This window comes from Plectropomus leopardus, chromosome 24, assembly GCF_026936395.1.
Source record: "Plectropomus leopardus strain MGB_pleo_1.0 chromosome 24, ASM2693639v1, whole genome shotgun sequence".
NCBI lineage: Eukaryota > Metazoa > Chordata > Actinopteri > Perciformes > Serranidae > Plectropomus > Plectropomus leopardus.
The window spans coordinates 15,103,568-15,120,698 of NC_142199.1; the positions used below are offsets into that span (position 1 = coordinate 15,103,568).

The window sequence follows — 17,131 nt, forward strand, 5'->3', positions numbered from 1 at the left end:
AGTACCACCTGCTGGACAAAGTAAAGTAGAAAGTGTTTTTCATGTCATAAATGTACTTAATTTCATTAATTTAAAAAACAAAACAAAACAAAAAACAACCGATACCAACTATTAAAATAAAATTAAAGTGTGTAAAAAAAATAGCAGGACATGTATAAGATAATAATACTTACAATAATATACATTTCTTGTTCGGAAAAATATATTAAAAATATCCATTAGAACTAAATAATTAAACAAACAAAATAAAAAAAGGGAAACATGTCTCGCTTTTCATCCTGAAAATATCGTAGTTATTTAGCAATGTATTTATTTATTAAAAAAAACAGTCCGATTCGACATTTTAATCTACATTTACTGGCAGTAATGCGCCAAATTTGCCCACCGTCAGTAAACGTCGAAGAAGAAGAAGACAGCAGTTTCCGGTGGCCGGGTGCGCAGTGCCCGCGTGTGTTTCAGACGTAGTGGGAGCAGCATCGTGGAGGAGACTCCGAGAAAAGAGTTTTAAACCCTGTAAAGTAACCGAGCAGCCGCCAAAATGCTCGTGTTATTCGAGACAGCCGCTGGATATGCGATATTTAAAGTATGTATTCTGTTTCCTGTCACTTACAAAAAATAAGACATTTTTTTTACGCTTTAGCTACTCGAGTTAGCTTAGCTTCCTAGCTAGTCACCCAGAAACAATGTAGTTTTAACCGTGTACAGCGTAACTGGCAGTGAGGAAAAAAAGCACATATTAATGTTTTAACTTGTTCATAGCTGTGTTAAGGCGTTGTTGTAATGTCATGCGTGTGCGTGCGTGTTTTTTGGTAACGTTAAAGTCGGCGGTGAGAAGGCCTTGTTACCACGTGCGTGTTGAGGCCACTGTTTCTGCTGCTTATAACACAACGTTCACGTGCGTATTGGACATTTAATCATAAATATGGTGCTATTACATGATCAGCACCAGTGGTGGACAAAGTCTCAACCCTCTTACTCGATTAAAAGTATAAATACTAATGTAATACAAGAGAAAGTCGCCTTCAATAATACTTGAGTGTTCAAAGTACAAAAAACAAATCTCAGTTGTATCATATTGTCACATTTACAGATCCTAATAGCTGTAAGACAACACATTAAAGTCATTGACTTATTTGTATTAATGTCCATAGAAACGTAAATTGACAAAAGGGCCACCATTGTCTTTTTTCTTCTCAGAAAAAAAAATGAAACTTTGACCTGCTTTCTAAGTTGGATTGCAAATTACTATTAAGTTATTGCATTGTAAACACAGCATGCATTTGAAGCAAAACACTGTTTTTAATTTTAATAATTATAAACATGCATTTGAGGTATGGCCTGGAGAATCTTAATCTGCTGCTGTAGCCATTGAACTCTCTTATCTACCTTTCTCTACTGATGAGCTGCTCAATCTGAGTCGCACATGTGTGAGGTAGATATATGGGAACAAAACCACAACACATAAGCTGAACTGCATGATGACAGTTAATGGACTTTTGCATTTTAGAAAAGAGGAAAAAAAATAAAACATCCACTGACGTCAAAACAAATGTAACCTGAGCCTTCATAGAAATGTAGTGGAGTCAAAAGTACAATATTTGTCTTTAAAATGTCGTGGAGTCAAAGTAATACCTTTAAAAATAATAATAACACTCAAAGACCTTAATTAAGTACAGTTCTTAAGTAAATGTACTTTGTTACTATCCACCACTGATTAGCACTGAATCTGGAGTGCAGCTTTATTTGAAAAATGTGTACATTTGCATACATGTGTTGGTTTGACTCGTTCATACATCAGTGCTGCCCAGACCTAATTTTTCAGTCCTAATTATAACTATATATATATATATATATATATATATATATAAACAAACTTAAGAGCTTCTGTCATATTTCAGGTCCTTGATGAATCTAAGCTGCAGCAAGTTGACAGCCTGTATAAGGAGTTTGAAACTCCCGAAAAGGCAAACAAAATGTAAGTATTGATGGAATGGCCTCGTTGTCGTCATGTGATTCTGTGCAACTCGTGTCGATTACATAAAGCATTAACTGTTCTGTTTTTCTCCTTCTAGTTTGAAGCTGAAGCACTTTGAGAAGTTTCAGGACACAACAGAGGCGTTGGCAGGTAAGGACACGCGTCTTTGTGCGTTGATATACACCAAAGATCTGTGGTCTGTGATGTGTTTCTGTGTCCGATGAAAACATGAGGCATTTCTCACAGTATTCGTCACTACCACTGAGACCACGGTGTCTGCTGTCAGTAGGTAGTTTAGACATAGAAGGATTAATTATTAAAATTACTTAAATAGATTTTTATATTTAAAAATGTTTTTTAACAATGCTCATAAATGGGCAGTTGATTTTTATTGGGTTTTTTTTTGGTAGCATCTTTGTTTTTTGGTAAATAATTCAATAAATTTCTGATCTTAAACTTGTTATGATGGGAATCCAAGTATTTACAGCTTATGTTTGCAAACCAAATATATACTTTATGATAATGTAACATGTTCATTGTTTTTCATGTGTATCACTTAAAGTGTTTCTGTTGTATTTTTCCTCGTAATATATTACTTATCACAAACTGCAGGAACTACAATTCTCCCTCAGACATATGACTGTTTTCTGTGTTTATACAGTAGTTCATGCAGATGTTGTTGATGCAATATTCCTGACTTGTGCCTCTCAGCTGCCACGGCCCTCACTGAGGGGAAAGTCGGCAAGAGTTTGAAGAAAGTGCTGAAGAAAATAGTTGCTAAAGAAGCTCACGAGCAGCTGGCCATCAGCGATGCAAAGCTGGGCGGCGTTATTAAAGTAAGTGACTTCACATGTGCGTTTGTATTAAATAGTTAAGTGAAGCGCTGTGGCTCTAAAACGCTGTGGTTTGCAGGAAAAGCTGGACGTGAGTTGCGTCCACAGCCCCGCCGTGGCTGAGCTGATGAGATGCATCCGTAGCCAGATGGAAGGCCTCATCACCGGACTTCCTCCCAGGGAGATGAGCGCCATGTCTCTGGGGCTGGCTCACAGGTACGATCGCACTCGGGCACCACGGCGCATGAACGCGACTGCTGCCTATGATTACACTTGCTGTCCGAAAACAATTTTGTGGAATTATTTCAGCATTCGTCACTACCACTGAGGCAGCAGTCTCTCCCGAGGCACAGGAAGATTTAAAAAGTGTAAAATGGTTCATTGATAAGTCTTACTTTCTGTTTTCTCCAGTTTGTCCCGCTACAAGCTGAAGTTCAGTCCGGACAAAGTGGACACCATGATTGTGCAAGCCATCTGTAAGTGGAATTTTTTTATGATGCATAAAAATATATATTATATAATGATACATACGGCTGCAGATAAGAATTATTTTCAATGTCAGCTCACTTGAAGTTTAATTTGAATTTTTAATTAATAAAAAAAAAAATTAAAAAAACGCCTTAAAATCGGAATTAATAAGTTTTGGGGTTTTTTTTAGTTTGCGGAGACATTTAATATGGGATTTTAGCGTTATTTTTTTCTGATTTTGCATGGTTAAATATTAATATAATTGGTAATTGTTATGAAAAGAAAACCCAAATGCTTTTTTGCATTAAAATTATAAAATTGTGTTTTATGTTACAATAATACTTGGCAAAACTCTCCCCAACCCTGATCAATATGTGCCAATACATGTTTTTTTTTTAAATTAAATTTAGAATTTTTTTTAATTACATTTTAGAATGCCTTAAATCCATTCATCAAAAGTTAAAAAAAATGTAAAGACATTGGATGTGGGATTGTTGGGATTTTATGATTTTTTTAAAACATTTGTTCTGACTTTTCATTGTTAAAATTTTTAAAATAATTGGTGTCGTGTCTGTTTTTTTTTGTTAATATTAGTTTTTGTAACACTGGTCTGAGCGGCATTAAAAAGTCTTAAATTCCGCTTTCCTCAAGCTTCAGCAAGCCTGATCAAAATCAAATTTAGACAACTAGTTTTATCCAACAATCAATCCAAACACCCCAATATATTCAGTTTAGTTTAGTTTTCTTTTCTTCCCATTTTTTCTGTTTCGGTTGTGCACGTGCACTGTGACTGATTTTTTTTTTTTCCTGTCTTTGTCCCTTCAGCACTTTTGGACGACCTGGATAAGGAGCTCAACAACTACATCATGCGCTGCAGGGAGTGGTACGGTTGGCACTTTCCCGAGCTGGGAAAAGTCATCACCGATAACTTGGCCTACTGCAAAGCTGTTCGCCATATCGGTAAACAAAATCAAACGAACAAAATCATCTTCCTGAGCAGCTGTATGAAAGTCTCAGTACAAGTGTTCCCGAGTAGCTGAACGTGCGTGTTTGCTTCTCCAGGTGATCGCACAAACGTGGCAGGTTCTGATCTGTCCGAAATCCTCCCCGAGGAAATCGAGGCAGAGGTGAAGCTGGCCGCGGAGATCTCCATGGGAACGGAGGTGTCGGAGCAGGACATCGGCAACATCAAGCACCTGTGTGATCAGGTCTGTCTGTCTTCATTACGTGTTCAGACCAAGACGCACTTTTTTCCCCACACAGTCATGGAATTTTCCAGGCCTGGAAAAGTCATTGAACTATTAAAAATCTTTGAAAGTTTTGGAAAACTCATGGAAATGTGTGTAATCAGTTCAGTTGCATTGATTTAACATAATGGTGAATTTATTTTCTGTAGCTGAAAAATGTAACGTAGCTTTAATACGTGTGAAAAACTTTTAATTGAAAAGAAATTAATTTTTTTATTATTATTTTATATATATATATATATATTCCTGTTGTATTTCTGAGCTGAAGTGACAGTGGTGATGATGACGACAGTTGTCTTTTCCCTGAAACAAATCGTGTGGGTTTTTCAGTCACTACCTCATCTGAACAGTCACGTTTTTTAACAGCTCTCGCTCGTCAACACCGAACCGCTTTGACACGTTTCCCCTTACTGCCGTAACATGAATGTTCTTTCCTGCAGGTGATAGAGATTTCAGAATACCGCACTCAGCTGTACGACTACTTAAAGAACCGAATGATGGCGATCGCACCCAACCTGACGGTGATGGTGGGCGAGCTGGTCGGCGCCCGGCTCATCTCTCACGCAGGTAAGCTACAGAGACGTGTAGAGGCGTGTGTGTGTGTGTGTGTGTGACAGGCAGCCAAGCGGTGATGATGACGACATGATGTCGCTTTCCTGAAAAAAAAAAACCTGATGCTTTTAAGTCACTACCTCATCTGAGCTTGTCCGGAGCGGTGCGCTGAGCAGCTGCTGCAGAGAGCGTCTTCACTGACTCGTCTCTGTTCGTTTTATTTCAGGTTCCCTCCTGAATCTGGCAAAGCATCCGGCATCCACCGTGCAGATCCTAGGAGCAGAGAAGGCTCTGTTCAGAGCCCTGAAGACTCGCAAAGACACTCCGAAGTACGGCCTCATCTACCACGCCTCCCTCGTGGGCCAGACCACCGCCAAGAACAAGGGGAAGGTGAGTTCACGAGAAGCTGGATCAGATAATAATCATCACAGTCTGCTGGTTAGGAAATAAGTTACATTTTTTTCTGTCAAAATATTGTCCAGATCTCCCGAATGCTGGCAGCTAAAGCAGCCCTGGCTATTCGCTACGATGCCCTGGGCGAGGACACCAACGCAGAGATGGGAGCAGAGAACCGTGCCAAACTGGAGGCCAGGCTGCGGCAGCTGGAGGAGAAAGGAGTGAGTACCAGAGGTCTCCTCATTAGTGCTGGAATGTAACTAAGTACATTTACTTAACAGCAAATGTTAGGTACTTCAGTATTTTCTTTTCATGCCTCCTTTGTATTATTATTCCGTTACATTTAAGCTTTGATGGCCGTGGGATCAAAAATTGCAGTTTGAATGTGTTTCAATAACACATTTTTTGCACTTACCAGTATGAACGCAGCAATTTTGTTCCCAAAATGTATTTTCGAATGACTGTAGGAGCTGAAATTCCGAGTTTAAACAAAAATACACAATCTCTGCAAACCACAGCCAAAATTATTTAAAAAAAACTGAAGAATGAAAGAGTGTAAAATGCACCAAACAGTCCGTAAGGGTTAAATAGGTCAGTGATAATATATCTGATTTCATCTATTTTTTTCCCTCTCAGATCCGAAGAATCAGCGGAACGGGCAAAGCGATGGCAAAGGCAGACAAATACCAGCACAAGAGGTGAACCGTCACAAACTGCCCCTTTGCGTTGATATTATATTTTCACGTGCAAATCCGAAACGTTTAAAGCAACTTTTTGTTTCTCCACAGTGAAGTGAGAATGTACGATCCATCCGGTGACTCGACTATTCCCTCCACCTCCAAGAAGAGGAAGTTTGAGGAGGTGGAGGAGGAGGAGGAGGAGGAGCCCGTAACACCGGCAGTCAAACCCAAAAAGGCCAAAAAGGAGCCATTAATAGAAGGTGTGTAAAACAGGAATAAAACTCATTTCGTGGCTGTCCACTGTCGCGTTTATGATGCTCAACATGTTTTATTTATGTTGTTTAGTATTAGAAGAAGCAGAAACGTCCGCAGCAGCAGAGGAAACAACCAAGAAAAAGAAGAAGAAAAAGAAGGACAAGAAAGAGGAAGCAGAAGTGGTGGAATCAAAGGAGGAAGAGGAGGAGATGCCAGTGACAGAGGTAGGAATGTGTTTGGAAACTTGAGCTTAACCCTTTGAATCCTGGGCGAAACGTTCTTTCAAAAACATGAAAAAAGGGCAATGAGCAACTTAAGAAATGTCCCCAAAATTAGAAAAAAATCATTTTTTTATTACTTTTTTTCATTTTTACAAAAGAAGTTTAGGGAATTAGGGAAAAAGAAAAAAGTTGCTAAAAAATTACCTAAATTAAGAAAACTAATAGAAATTTGCAAGAAAATTACCTGAATTAGGAAAAAAAATGGTGCAAAAACATTAACTGAATTAGCAAAAAAGGAAAGAAAACTAAAACTAAAAAAAAATAAAATGACCTGAAAAAAGTGCTAAAGTAAACTAATAATATTATCATTTCTTTAATCCAATATAAATATATAATGATAAGGATAAATATAGATTTCTTGATGTTTTTTCACAATTTAGTTGATAGTTTTTAAAGCTAAGTTTTAGGTTGTTTTCTTGTCACCTTAAATTAACTAATTAATTAATTAATTTATTGCCATTTACAGGACATTTCATGCCAGGTTGCAGATTTGTTTCATGTTTTTGAAAGAAATCGTGTTTTAAACATTTTAATACTTGCAAAAAGCACCTGAAAGCTGTACAAGGAAACTGCTGTTGCTCCGGGTTTTTGAGGGGTAAAAACAGTTCTCGTAAGGTTTGACTAGTCGTGCTCATTGCTGTTCTCTCCAGTCGACAGAAAAGAAGAAAAAGAAGAAGAAAAAGAAGGTCAAAGAGGAGGAGGACGCCGAGTGAAAAAGTGGAGAGTGTATATATTTTCTGTTTAAGTTTTTATGTGATTTCATGTTTGTGTCATACATTTATATCTAATGAGGGCAAAACTGTATTAAATGTCTGTTTTTTGGACCTCAAAAATTGCTCGTTATAGAAAATCATCATTGGATCTCCTTTTATAATTGCAAGTTAGGAGCAGTTCGACAGCACACAGTCATAAGAGTTAAAGTAAATCTATATTTTTAAAATGATGATAGTTTCTATTACTCTGATCTGAAAGTTTTGTGGGTTTTTTTGTTGTTTTTTTTTTTTTTTGATAAATGAAACGTTATCGTAGATCAGAGCGATGAGTTGATGAGGAAAGAGTCCCAGCTTGTCTTTAGACAAGTCTTTGCATTGTTTAAGACTGAACGTCTGCCCTCATGAAATAAACAGTATTTGCTGTAATGGTGTGGATTTTATTTTTATACATTGCTGTAATATGAATATAAAAATGTCATTCTATAATTCTGTGAACTAATTTCAAATACGTAATTATTATAAATATACACATTGGTTTTCCATAGCTTAAAAAAAATCTAAAAGGAAATGAAAAATTAAAAGAAAAATTAATCCAATAATTATAAATAAATGAATACATAATATACACATAAAATTGTATATTTTGTATATTTTGCATGAAATTTTGCATCCATGGATGTATTATAGTAAAATCTGGATACAGCCGTGGGGGCAGGGCCTCGTTCATGAGCTGCTCAGTGGCGCATGAAGCAGAGAAAACTCTTTTTCAGTTATTAAAAAAGTAAAATACACGGATCTACTGGCCCACAGAGCATGCGTAGAAGTGATTAACAACAGCTGAACAAAAATTAGCCAGTGATTTAAGGAGGTCTCTTTAGACCAATAGATAATGGTATATTTATCTCTCTCTCTCTCTCTCTCTACACACACACACACACACACACACACAAATATACATACAACTTATCAGGGAATCATATCATAATCACGAGCAGAGAAATGAAATTAAGAGAACCAAAATGTATTGTGCCCACAAAAATAGCCTCTAATGGAGATTACTGGAAATTTAATAGAATACTATTACAAAATAAGCAATTTAAAAATGAAGCCCAAACAATAATCTTTGAAATATCAGAGGCAAGCAGACTCTCTAAACAGTTTTTGGAAATATTGGGAACTAATGAAATATGACATTAGACGGATAGCTATTACATTGGGAAAAAATAGCCAAAGTAATTAGAGGTCAAGGTCTGATTAAGTTGATTCCTAAACCAATAAAAGATAAATTGAGTATTGAAAATTGGAGACCTATTAGTTTGCTGAATAACGATGCAAAAATATTTGCCATGGTATTTGCGAAAAGATTGTTGTTAAAAAATTGTTAAAAAAAAAAAAATCAGCGCGTGGCGCACTTCCTGGGAACTTCGTTACTGGAGGAGCACAGATCCGAACCATCGATCGGCTGTATCTGCGCTCTACTGCAGTGCCTGTCTGTGGTAGCACATGGCGGCATGACTTCATGAGAGGCAGATGTGTTATGAAGAAACACTTTAACTACTTCGCCGTATCTTTAGTTACAGTTACTAGTGGTTTGTAAGAGGCATATTTAAGTAAAAATGTCGCAGTTACAGGCGAGGTTCTTCACAGAGGACAAAAGGTGAGCTCTTATTCACGTTAACGAAACAAGAAAACACAGACGGCTAACGGGCTAGCTAACAAGACTTAGCTTACAGTAAACAGTGAGACACTAAATTGCCCTTTACTCGTGTGTTACTTTACATTTTGGTACATTTTTCGGTTTAAGTCTAACAGTTCGTCGCTGTTGTAGCTTGTTGTTTTACCTAGCTAATGCTAACAGCCGCAGTAGCTGACTGCTGTGCTCATATTTAAAGTAAATAAAAAGACGAACGGCTCATTTCAGTGTTTATTCTATGTGTGTATTTGATGGTATAAACTGAGAACACGCCTCTCTGTGTAGGTATGTTATAGATGATGTCCCATTCTCCATCCCTGCTGCCTCTGAAGTGCAGGACCTCAGTAATATCATCAACAAGCTGCTGGAGGCTAAAAATGGTAAGAATAAAAAAATATATATCAATAAATCAGATTTATATCTTTGTTTTCTGAAATGATTGTCATTGTTTAGGCCATTGGCTCCCAACTGGGTCCAGATTTCTCCTTGGTCATTAGTTCATGGTCTGCACATGAGATAAATTATCATATATTCAATTTTATTGCACCAACTGTAAATAATATGAGGTCTTAAAACAGAATGAAGTAAAACTAATTGCAAAAAAAAGTTTGAATCAGGTGCTTTTCTAGGATTTGAGGACACCGGAAGCTAAGCTAGGACCTCTGTAGGAAATTTTTTTGTTGCTGTTCTTTTTTTTTTACTTTAAAAAATTTTTGGGCAATGTTTTTTTTCTCTAGAAAATATGGTAATTTAAATATATGTTTAGCAGTTTTCTTTATTTTTTTGTAAAGTTTTGATTTTTTTTGTTATTTTTAAAGAAAACACGCCTTCCAAACCCACAGGCGCACCACTAAATTAATATCACCATATATCACAGCCATAAACTGTAAAAAAAGTTTTCTTGAACATGTATTTGTGGCTTTGTGGAGGGTAAATAGAAACTCAGCCACTCCCCCTCCTCTGATAATAAAGAACAGTACCAAAGGCCTATTATTATTAAAAAAGGAAAATAACCATGGGTCTATTAAGAACACACCAATAAAATACTTCCTGTTCTTACAAAAAAAACCCTCATTCTACAGCAAACACTTCAAAATAAAAAGCTCTTTGCTGCAAATTCACTGTACTTCAAAATAAAGTGTGTTTTTCACCCGAGGTACTGCTTCTGATTATGTGTATCTCTTTTTTTTTTTTTTCTTTTTTTTTAAAATTGAGCCTAAATTATGTAAAATGTTCCATAAAAACCCCAGCACCCGATCAGAGACGATTGTAACCTCTTGAATGCACATGTTGTTTTTCTGTTTCCGCAGCATCTCACAGCAAAGTGGAGTTCGACTTCCTGGTCAGGGGCCAGTTCCTGCGAATGCCGCTGTCCACTCACATGGACACAGAAGGCATATCGACGGTGTGCGCCTGCTCCATTAATGGCACTGAATACTTGTTTTTTTGGGGACTGAACTGTCAGTGAATGCGGTTTTTCATATTTACACACCAGTGCGTCTGTATGTGTTTCAGGAAGAAGTGGTGGAGATTGAGTATGTGGAGCGGATCACGGCTCCAGAGCCTGAGGAGTGCATGATGCACGACGACTGGATTAGCTCTGTGGACGCAGATGCTGAATGGTAAAATGACAGTAGTAAAGAGAAATAAACATTAGTGATAATAATAAGCTAATAAAGTTTAAGGCAACCTGAGACTTTTGCACTGAGCTGTTTATCTGCAATAAATCTCAGAGCTGACAGTGGGATGTTTTGCTTTTTTTTTTTTTTTGCAGGATCCTAACAGGCTCATATGACAAGACAGCCAGGATCTGGTCTGCTGAGGGCAAGGCGGTGATGACAGTGGCCGGACACACGGATGTGGTTAAAGATGTAGCCTGGGTTAAAAGAGGTGAGCATTTAATTTAATTTTAATTTTAATTTTAATTTTAATTTTAATTTTAATTTTAATTTTAATTTTAATTTGTATGTATTTATTCATTTTATTTTAATTTTTTTTATTTGATTTATTTATGTATTTATTTATTTTATTTTTCTTATTTTATTTATTTATTCATTTATTTTTTTGGACCACATTGCATGTATGCCCACCAGTTTAACCCTGTGCTGATTCCCAGTTTGTTTTGTATGATTTTGTTTTGCTGTCTTTAGTTCCATTATTATTTTTTAATTGTTTATATGTCATCGCACTTCTTTTCACTTGTTCTGTTATCACCGTATTTCACAATAAAAAAAGAATAAAAAAAACAAAGACGTACAAAGTGGAAAACCTTCACTCTGTCAGCCGTTCATTAGACATTTATTTGCGTGCAGACGGTCTGACCTCGCTGCTTCTGACGGCGTCTCTGGATCAGACGCTGCTGCTGTGGGAGTGGAACTCTGAGAGGAACAAGCTGAAAGCCCGACACTGCTGCCGGGGACACACGGGGAGCGTCGACACTGTCGCGACAGACCCGACCGGCTCAAAGGTAAAGAGGGACGGATGGTGGTGAAAAATAAAAATTGAGTAGACATGATTTGGATACAGAGGACACATTGAATTTGTCTTGTGTCCTCACAGTTCTGTAGCGGCTCCTGGGACAAAATGTTGAAGATCTGGTCAGCAGGTAGGTTTCCATAGTTACTGACACGTATGTGAAGCAATAAAGATTTAAAATCTCAAACAACCTTTTTTTTATTTCCCGTCAGTGCCCACAGACGAGGCAGACGAGGTTGAAGAAGCTGGTGACAGACCGAGGAAGAAGCAGAAGACTCAGCAGCTCGGTCTGACCAGGGTGAGTAAAGAGAGAATTACATCAGTGTGGCTAACACGGTGCGATTAAAACTATTATACAGCGTCCCCACGGTCATGGAAAACCTGGAAAAGTCATTGAATTTCCCAATCACATTTTCCAGGTCTGGAATAGTTACAGAACTTTTCAAAAATCATTGAAAGTTTTTCCAAAAACAATAAAATCAATAAATAATAATAAATTTTAAATTAGAAAACAACCCACCCATACCTCATAATGATTAAAAAGAAAATAAACAGAAACAAAAAAAAGAAATAGCCCAAACCCCCTCAAAATTATTCAGAAATAAAATAGAAAAAAATGCATTAAAAAGTCAAATTATTTTTTCACTTCAAAAATCAAAACACACACACACACAAAAATAAAGACATAAAACATGGAAACATTTAAAAATCTTGTTTATTCAAAAGCACTTTTTCTGAATATGAAGGGATATAAAAAAGATGAAATTCCAGTTTGATCCCGCTGTCACAGACTCCCCTGATGACGATATCTGGACACAACGAGGCGGTGTCCTCCGTGTTGTGGTGCGACAGTGAGGAAGTGTGCAGTGCATCATGGGACCACACCATTCGCGTGTGGGACGTTGAGACGGGAGGATCCAAGACTACGCTGGTGAGAATTACACTGATGAGCAGACACGGGGTCAAAAACTGAGTCAACCAGGTGTTTTCACCTTGTATGCCCTGGATTTTGCCTCTCAGGCTACATACAGTTACAGTTTGTATCTGCAGTCTTAGACTGAAAAAACTGGCACTGTTTCAAGCATTTCAGATATAAAAAGTATCTATATTTTCATATATAGTCAATAGTTGCTTAAAAGATACTAAAATTGAACATGATTTGAACATTTTTGTATGAATTCTGCAAATAGAATCCATTAAAGCTCAAACAACAAGGAATAAGTGCATTTTTTAAAAACATTTTGACACTTTTTTTCCCCCCATAATTAATAGCTGATGCTTTTGTCCTTTCCACAGACGGGCAGCAAAGTGTTTAACTGTATTTCCTACTCTCCTCTGTGTCGACGACTCGCCTCGGGCAGCACCGACAGGCACATCCGGCTGTGGGATCCTCGCACTAAAGGTACCACGGCGCTCTGAATAACCGCACGTCTCGGTGTCAAAAATATACACGATCAAGTCTGTTTTTAGCAGCATTGTTTGGTTCCCACTCTCCGCGATCGCTTCTCCTCTTCAGCGTTATTAACGCCTCCTCTCCTCTCCAGACGGAGCGCTGGTGCTGCTGTCTCTGACCTCCCACACGGGCTGGGTCACCGCCGTGAAGTGGGCGCCGTCACACGAGCACCAGCTGGTCTCGGGTTCCCTTGACAACCTGGTCAAACTGTGGGACACAAGAAGGTCTGTGAAGCAAGTCCTGAGAAAATTATTATTACAAGAAAATTATTTTAAATATATTAAGATAATTAGAAAAAAAATTAAAAAAAAAAAAAATCGGTTTAAAAAAAAGACATAAACCTAAAATTATAAAATATAGAATATAGTAATAAAAAATAGTTCACACTTGTAAAAAAAAAATAGAAAAAGAAACACTGAAAAAAAAATCTTAAAAGTAGAGAGTAGAGAGAACAGTAGAAAACACCCCCCAAGACATCAGAATTATCAAATTAAAGAAAAATTACCAATTACCATTATAAATGACCATTTATAGCCAAACATCAGATTTTAGAAACTCTTGTTTTTTGGGGGTTTTTTTTGTACGTTTCTTTGTTTTTATCAGCAGCTGAATCAGTCAACATAAGGTACGTCTGTAGAGAAAGCTCTGACTGTGTGAGACGAGCTACATCAAGACAATTATTAAAATCTCATTTCCAGATGTGGGACAGGACATCCTGTTCAATTAAACAGCTTCCTGTCTTTGTCGCAATGAAATACTTTCACTTTAAAGCTCTTTCTTCGGCCCTCTGCACCTCCATGCTCAGCTGAAGTCTGTGCTTGTGTTTTCTTTTGTATATTTCTATATATTTTGTGTAATAAACCCGATTTTAAGGCTTTCGGTGATAAAACTGACACATGAATTGTTGCTCTCACATCCCGCAGCTGTAAGGCTCCTCTGTATGACCTGGCGGCCCACGAGGACAAAGTCTTCTGTGTGGACTGGACAGAAAGCGGGGTAAGACAAACTTTTCAATCATAGAAATCAGTTTTGGAAAAATCATCACCAAATTAGATTTCCTCAATATAACACTTAATTCATGTAGCATAGCTCTAATATATGTCGACGTGCGACAGTGTTTTGGTTATGTCGGGTTACGGGTTGTTACGTCGGGTTTGGGAGGTTTGTTTTCTTTAAAAAATGTTGGTGATTTTTTTCTTTTTTTGTGATTTTTAGAAAATGGAAAACTTGAACATTTGGGGAGATTTTTTCATTTTTTAAGTTAAGATTTGGCGATTTTTGTAGAAAAAACATTTTTTGAGATTTATTTATCTTTTTTTCTTTTTTTGTAAAGAGAGAACAGGACCTGAAGGCATGTTTTTTTTTATAAAATGTTGATTTTTTTGTCTTCTTTTTTAAAAAAATTTTTGGTAATCATTTTTAAATAGAAAACAAAGATTTTTCTTTTTCGTTGTAATTTTTTGCGATTTTTGTAGAAAAAGTCAAAATTTTGGGTGAACTTTTTCCTTTTTTTTTAAAGAGCAGGTTTTAAAGGCATATTTATATGAAATGAAATCTTGGTGATAATATTTAAATAGAATACATGAATATTTTTATGGAAAACTTCTGAGTTTTTTTTTTAAGAGAACAGGTCTTGAAGGTAAAAATCTTCTTTGGAAAAATTATTGCGATTTCTTTTTTCTTATAAAAACATTTTAAATATTTTGACATTTCATAGAAAAAATTGGCTGATTTTTTTTTTTTGTTTTTCTTAAATTTATAAAGGAATATTTTCTTTTAAAACTGCCAAAAAAATTCACCAACCAAGGTGTTGTAAAAACAGAAATAATTGTGAATTTTCAAATTTCCTACTGTTCATGAACACATCATGTGGGATGCTGAAATTGTGTTCAGATAGTTTGAATCTCATAAATTGGGACAAGATATAAAAAAGTATTTGGAGTCCTTGAGAATGCAAGACAGTTTGTGTGGGGATCCCTGTATATATTTCACAAACTTCAGACACTAAATTGGTGTGTAATCTGTGTACTTGTATGTGTTTCTTTCCAGCTGATGTTAAGTGGAGGTGCAGATAACAAGCTGTACACCTACAGATACTCAGCCTGTCAGACGGATGCGGGGGCGTAGTCTCTACATGGACTGCAGAGAGCCTCCACGTCCGTCTCCAGAGACATTAAGGACTCAGCGATGGGAAATATCAGTATTGTGACAGACGGATGACAGCAGCAGAGGTTTCGAATCTTGTACAGTACAACACTTTATTCTTTGCTGTCCTGGTTATTTTTACCCCTCTCAATTTTTACACCTATTTTCTTAAAGATCGTCTTATTTTCCCTGTAACTCAAGAAAAATATAAATTAATTTTGTCTCCTCCTTCTGTTTGATTTTTCAGGATACACAGATATTATAAGAGAAAGTTAAAGGCAATTTGAGGATGCAAAATACAGAAAAGGTGCATTATACAAATCATTTGAGGGAGGGATGACTAGACTGATAAATGGCGCTATGAAAAAGGGGAAAATGTGTAATTTTGATTTGGGGATGAAATTTCCTCATCGTTATCGGAAGTGATTATACTGGGTTCTTTACATGAAATACTATAGTTTATTTAGCTCTGATATAGTTCATATATTATTTAAGTAGAAGTGTTTTTTGGCTGAGAAATAGAAAAAGCAGTGCATGTCTTGAGGAGAACTTCCTCCTCAGACTGGTTTGACCAAAGAGGAGCAAAAATCAAGAGGTCTCACTCTGGGGCGTTTCTAGGATTTCATGAATGAGCTCAGCACCTTCACAGCACTATAATTATCCATTACAAAAACATTTTTTTTCTATCTTCCAGAATTACTATGAATTGTAATGAAAAAAATGATTAGTATTTGATTGTATATAGTATTTTTGAGAATACTTTACAAATGCTATTTCTAAAAATCTATTGACTGGAGGTGAAAAACTCAAAGCATCAATATATTTGCGGTGGAATGTAACTGAGTATATTTATTCATGTACAGGTATGACAGATTACTATATCCACACCTTTTTTTCATCTTTAAATTGCATTTGATTCTTTTTCAGCACACAATAATCAAAATTTTTGGTTAATGTGCTAATCGGCTGGCTAATTTTCATCTGCGGTTCTTTGGCAAGATGTTTTAAAACCTATAAACTGAGAAATTAAAAAATTCCAGAACTGAATTAAAATAATGTTTTACTAGGAAAAAAAACTTTTCAGATATTTATTTGTAGTTTGAATACATTTTAGTATCTTTCAAAATTCAAATCGACTACGTTTATAATTTAAGTTTATCAATGTCAGTTTCTTTATTAAAATTATAAAAACATTTAGCTCAATATTCCATATATGTTGAGTGGTAAGGAACTAAAATGCTAAGGGAAAATGTAAAGGAGTAAAAATATTCTTTTTTTTTTTTTTTTACACAAAAGGTTGATGGAAAATAAAAACTCAAGTAAAGTGCAGAAACTCCCAAAAATACTTATGTACTGTAATGTAACAAAGTACACTTACTTAAGCACTGTACTTAAGTACAAATTTGAGGTACTTGTACTTTATTTGAGTATTTACTTTCAATGCCACTTAATACTTTTTACCTTTTGCCACGACATTTATCGAAACACTTAGGTTACTGTTCAAACTTTTTCAAATTTTTTGCATCAAAACGTAAGAGTAAAAAAAAAAAGAATTAATTAATTATTTTGATAAACATTTTATGTTTTTTATGCATATTTTTAATTGAGATTTTTGGGGGGATGTTTTCCTTAAATTATTTCAAGTTTTCTTTTTTAGGATTTAAAGTTTTTGGGGTATTTTTTTGTATTTGTTAGAATTTTTTTATTATTAATAACTGACTTTTTGAGGCATTTGTATTCCTTTTTTCTTGTTAAATTTTAAGGGGTTTTTGGGGTGTTTCTGTCTACTCCAAATATATATATCTTATATATATATTAATTTATTTATTTATTTGATAATTTAGGTGTTATTTCAGTGTTTTTTCTGGGGTATTTTTCCATAATTTTGAGATTTGTTTTTTTATATATATTTTTTGTGTTTTTTCCCATTTATTTTTAATTATGAGAGTTATAGGTGTTTTATTT

The 17,131-nt window shown here is 35.9% G+C and overlaps 2 protein-coding genes and 4 non-coding genes across 6 annotated transcripts; all 6 read left to right on the plus strand.

The window, feature by feature from the left end:
- The first annotated feature begins 408 nt into the window (after positions 1-408).
- Positions 409-7,826, plus strand: nop58 (NOP58 ribonucleoprotein homolog (yeast)). The gene is made up of 15 exons (XM_042513056.2): positions 409-583; positions 1,899-1,975; positions 2,073-2,125; positions 2,687-2,811; positions 2,888-3,024; positions 3,220-3,284; positions 4,102-4,236; positions 4,339-4,484; positions 4,964-5,090; positions 5,302-5,465; positions 5,558-5,692; positions 6,108-6,169; positions 6,260-6,411; positions 6,497-6,630; positions 7,338-7,826. Exons 1-15 carry the CDS (start codon positions 539-541, stop codon positions 7,398-7,400), a joined length of 1,620 nt encoding a protein of 539 aa, XP_042368990.2. The 5' UTR covers positions 409-538; the 3' UTR covers positions 7,401-7,826.
- On the plus strand, positions 2,164-2,252 carry LOC121963091 (small nucleolar RNA SNORD70). Its single transcript, XR_006107195.1, has one exon. It is a non-coding gene; the product is annotated as a small nucleolar RNA SNORD70 (small nucleolar RNA).
- LOC121963090 (small nucleolar RNA SNORD70) lies at positions 3,059-3,148 on the plus strand. The gene has a single exon (XR_006107194.1). It is a non-coding gene; the product is annotated as a small nucleolar RNA SNORD70 (small nucleolar RNA).
- On the plus strand, positions 4,792-4,876 carry LOC121963092 (small nucleolar RNA SNORD11B). Its single transcript, XR_006107196.1, has one exon. It is a non-coding gene; the product is annotated as a small nucleolar RNA SNORD11B (small nucleolar RNA).
- On the plus strand, positions 5,144-5,231 carry LOC121963093 (small nucleolar RNA SNORD11B). Its single transcript, XR_006107197.2, has one exon. It is a non-coding gene; the product is annotated as a small nucleolar RNA SNORD11B (small nucleolar RNA).
- A 1,007-nt stretch (positions 7,827-8,833) lies between the features above and the next one.
- On the plus strand, positions 8,834-15,394 carry wdr12 (WD repeat domain 12). Its single transcript, XM_042513101.2, has 13 exons — positions 8,834-9,057; positions 9,379-9,473; positions 10,404-10,498; positions 10,609-10,715; positions 10,868-10,983; positions 11,406-11,560; positions 11,653-11,698; positions 11,781-11,866; positions 12,359-12,499; positions 12,865-12,970; positions 13,113-13,245; positions 13,945-14,017; positions 15,071-15,394. Exons 1-13 carry the CDS (start codon positions 9,017-9,019, stop codon positions 15,146-15,148), a joined length of 1,272 nt encoding a protein of 423 aa, XP_042369035.2. The 5' UTR covers positions 8,834-9,016; the 3' UTR covers positions 15,149-15,394.
- Positions 15,395-17,131: the final 1,737 nt, after the last annotated feature.

Bases quoted from the DNA above. Each gene is read 5' to 3' on its own strand.
- wdr12 (XM_042513101.2), top strand. From the start codon at position 9,017: ATGTCGCAGTTACAGGCGAGGTTCTTCACAGAGGACAAAAG. The intron at 10,716-10,867 runs GTAAAATGACAG...TTTTTTTTGCAG, and splicing joins GTGGACGCAGATGCTGAATG to GATCCTAACAGGCTCATATG. The intron at 12,500-12,864 runs GTGAGAATTACA...TCCTTTCCACAG, and splicing joins GAGGATCCAAGACTACGCTG to ACGGGCAGCAAAGTGTTTAA.
- nop58 (XM_042513056.2), top strand. From the start codon at position 539: ATGCTCGTGTTATTCGAGACAGCCGCTGGATATGCGATATTTAAA. The intron at 5,091-5,301 runs GTAAGCTACAGA...GTTTTATTTCAG, and splicing joins CCGGCTCATCTCTCACGCAG to GTTCCCTCCTGAATCTGGCA. The intron at 6,170-6,259 runs GTGAACCGTCAC...GTTTCTCCACAG, and splicing joins GACAAATACCAGCACAAGAG to TGAAGTGAGAATGTACGATC.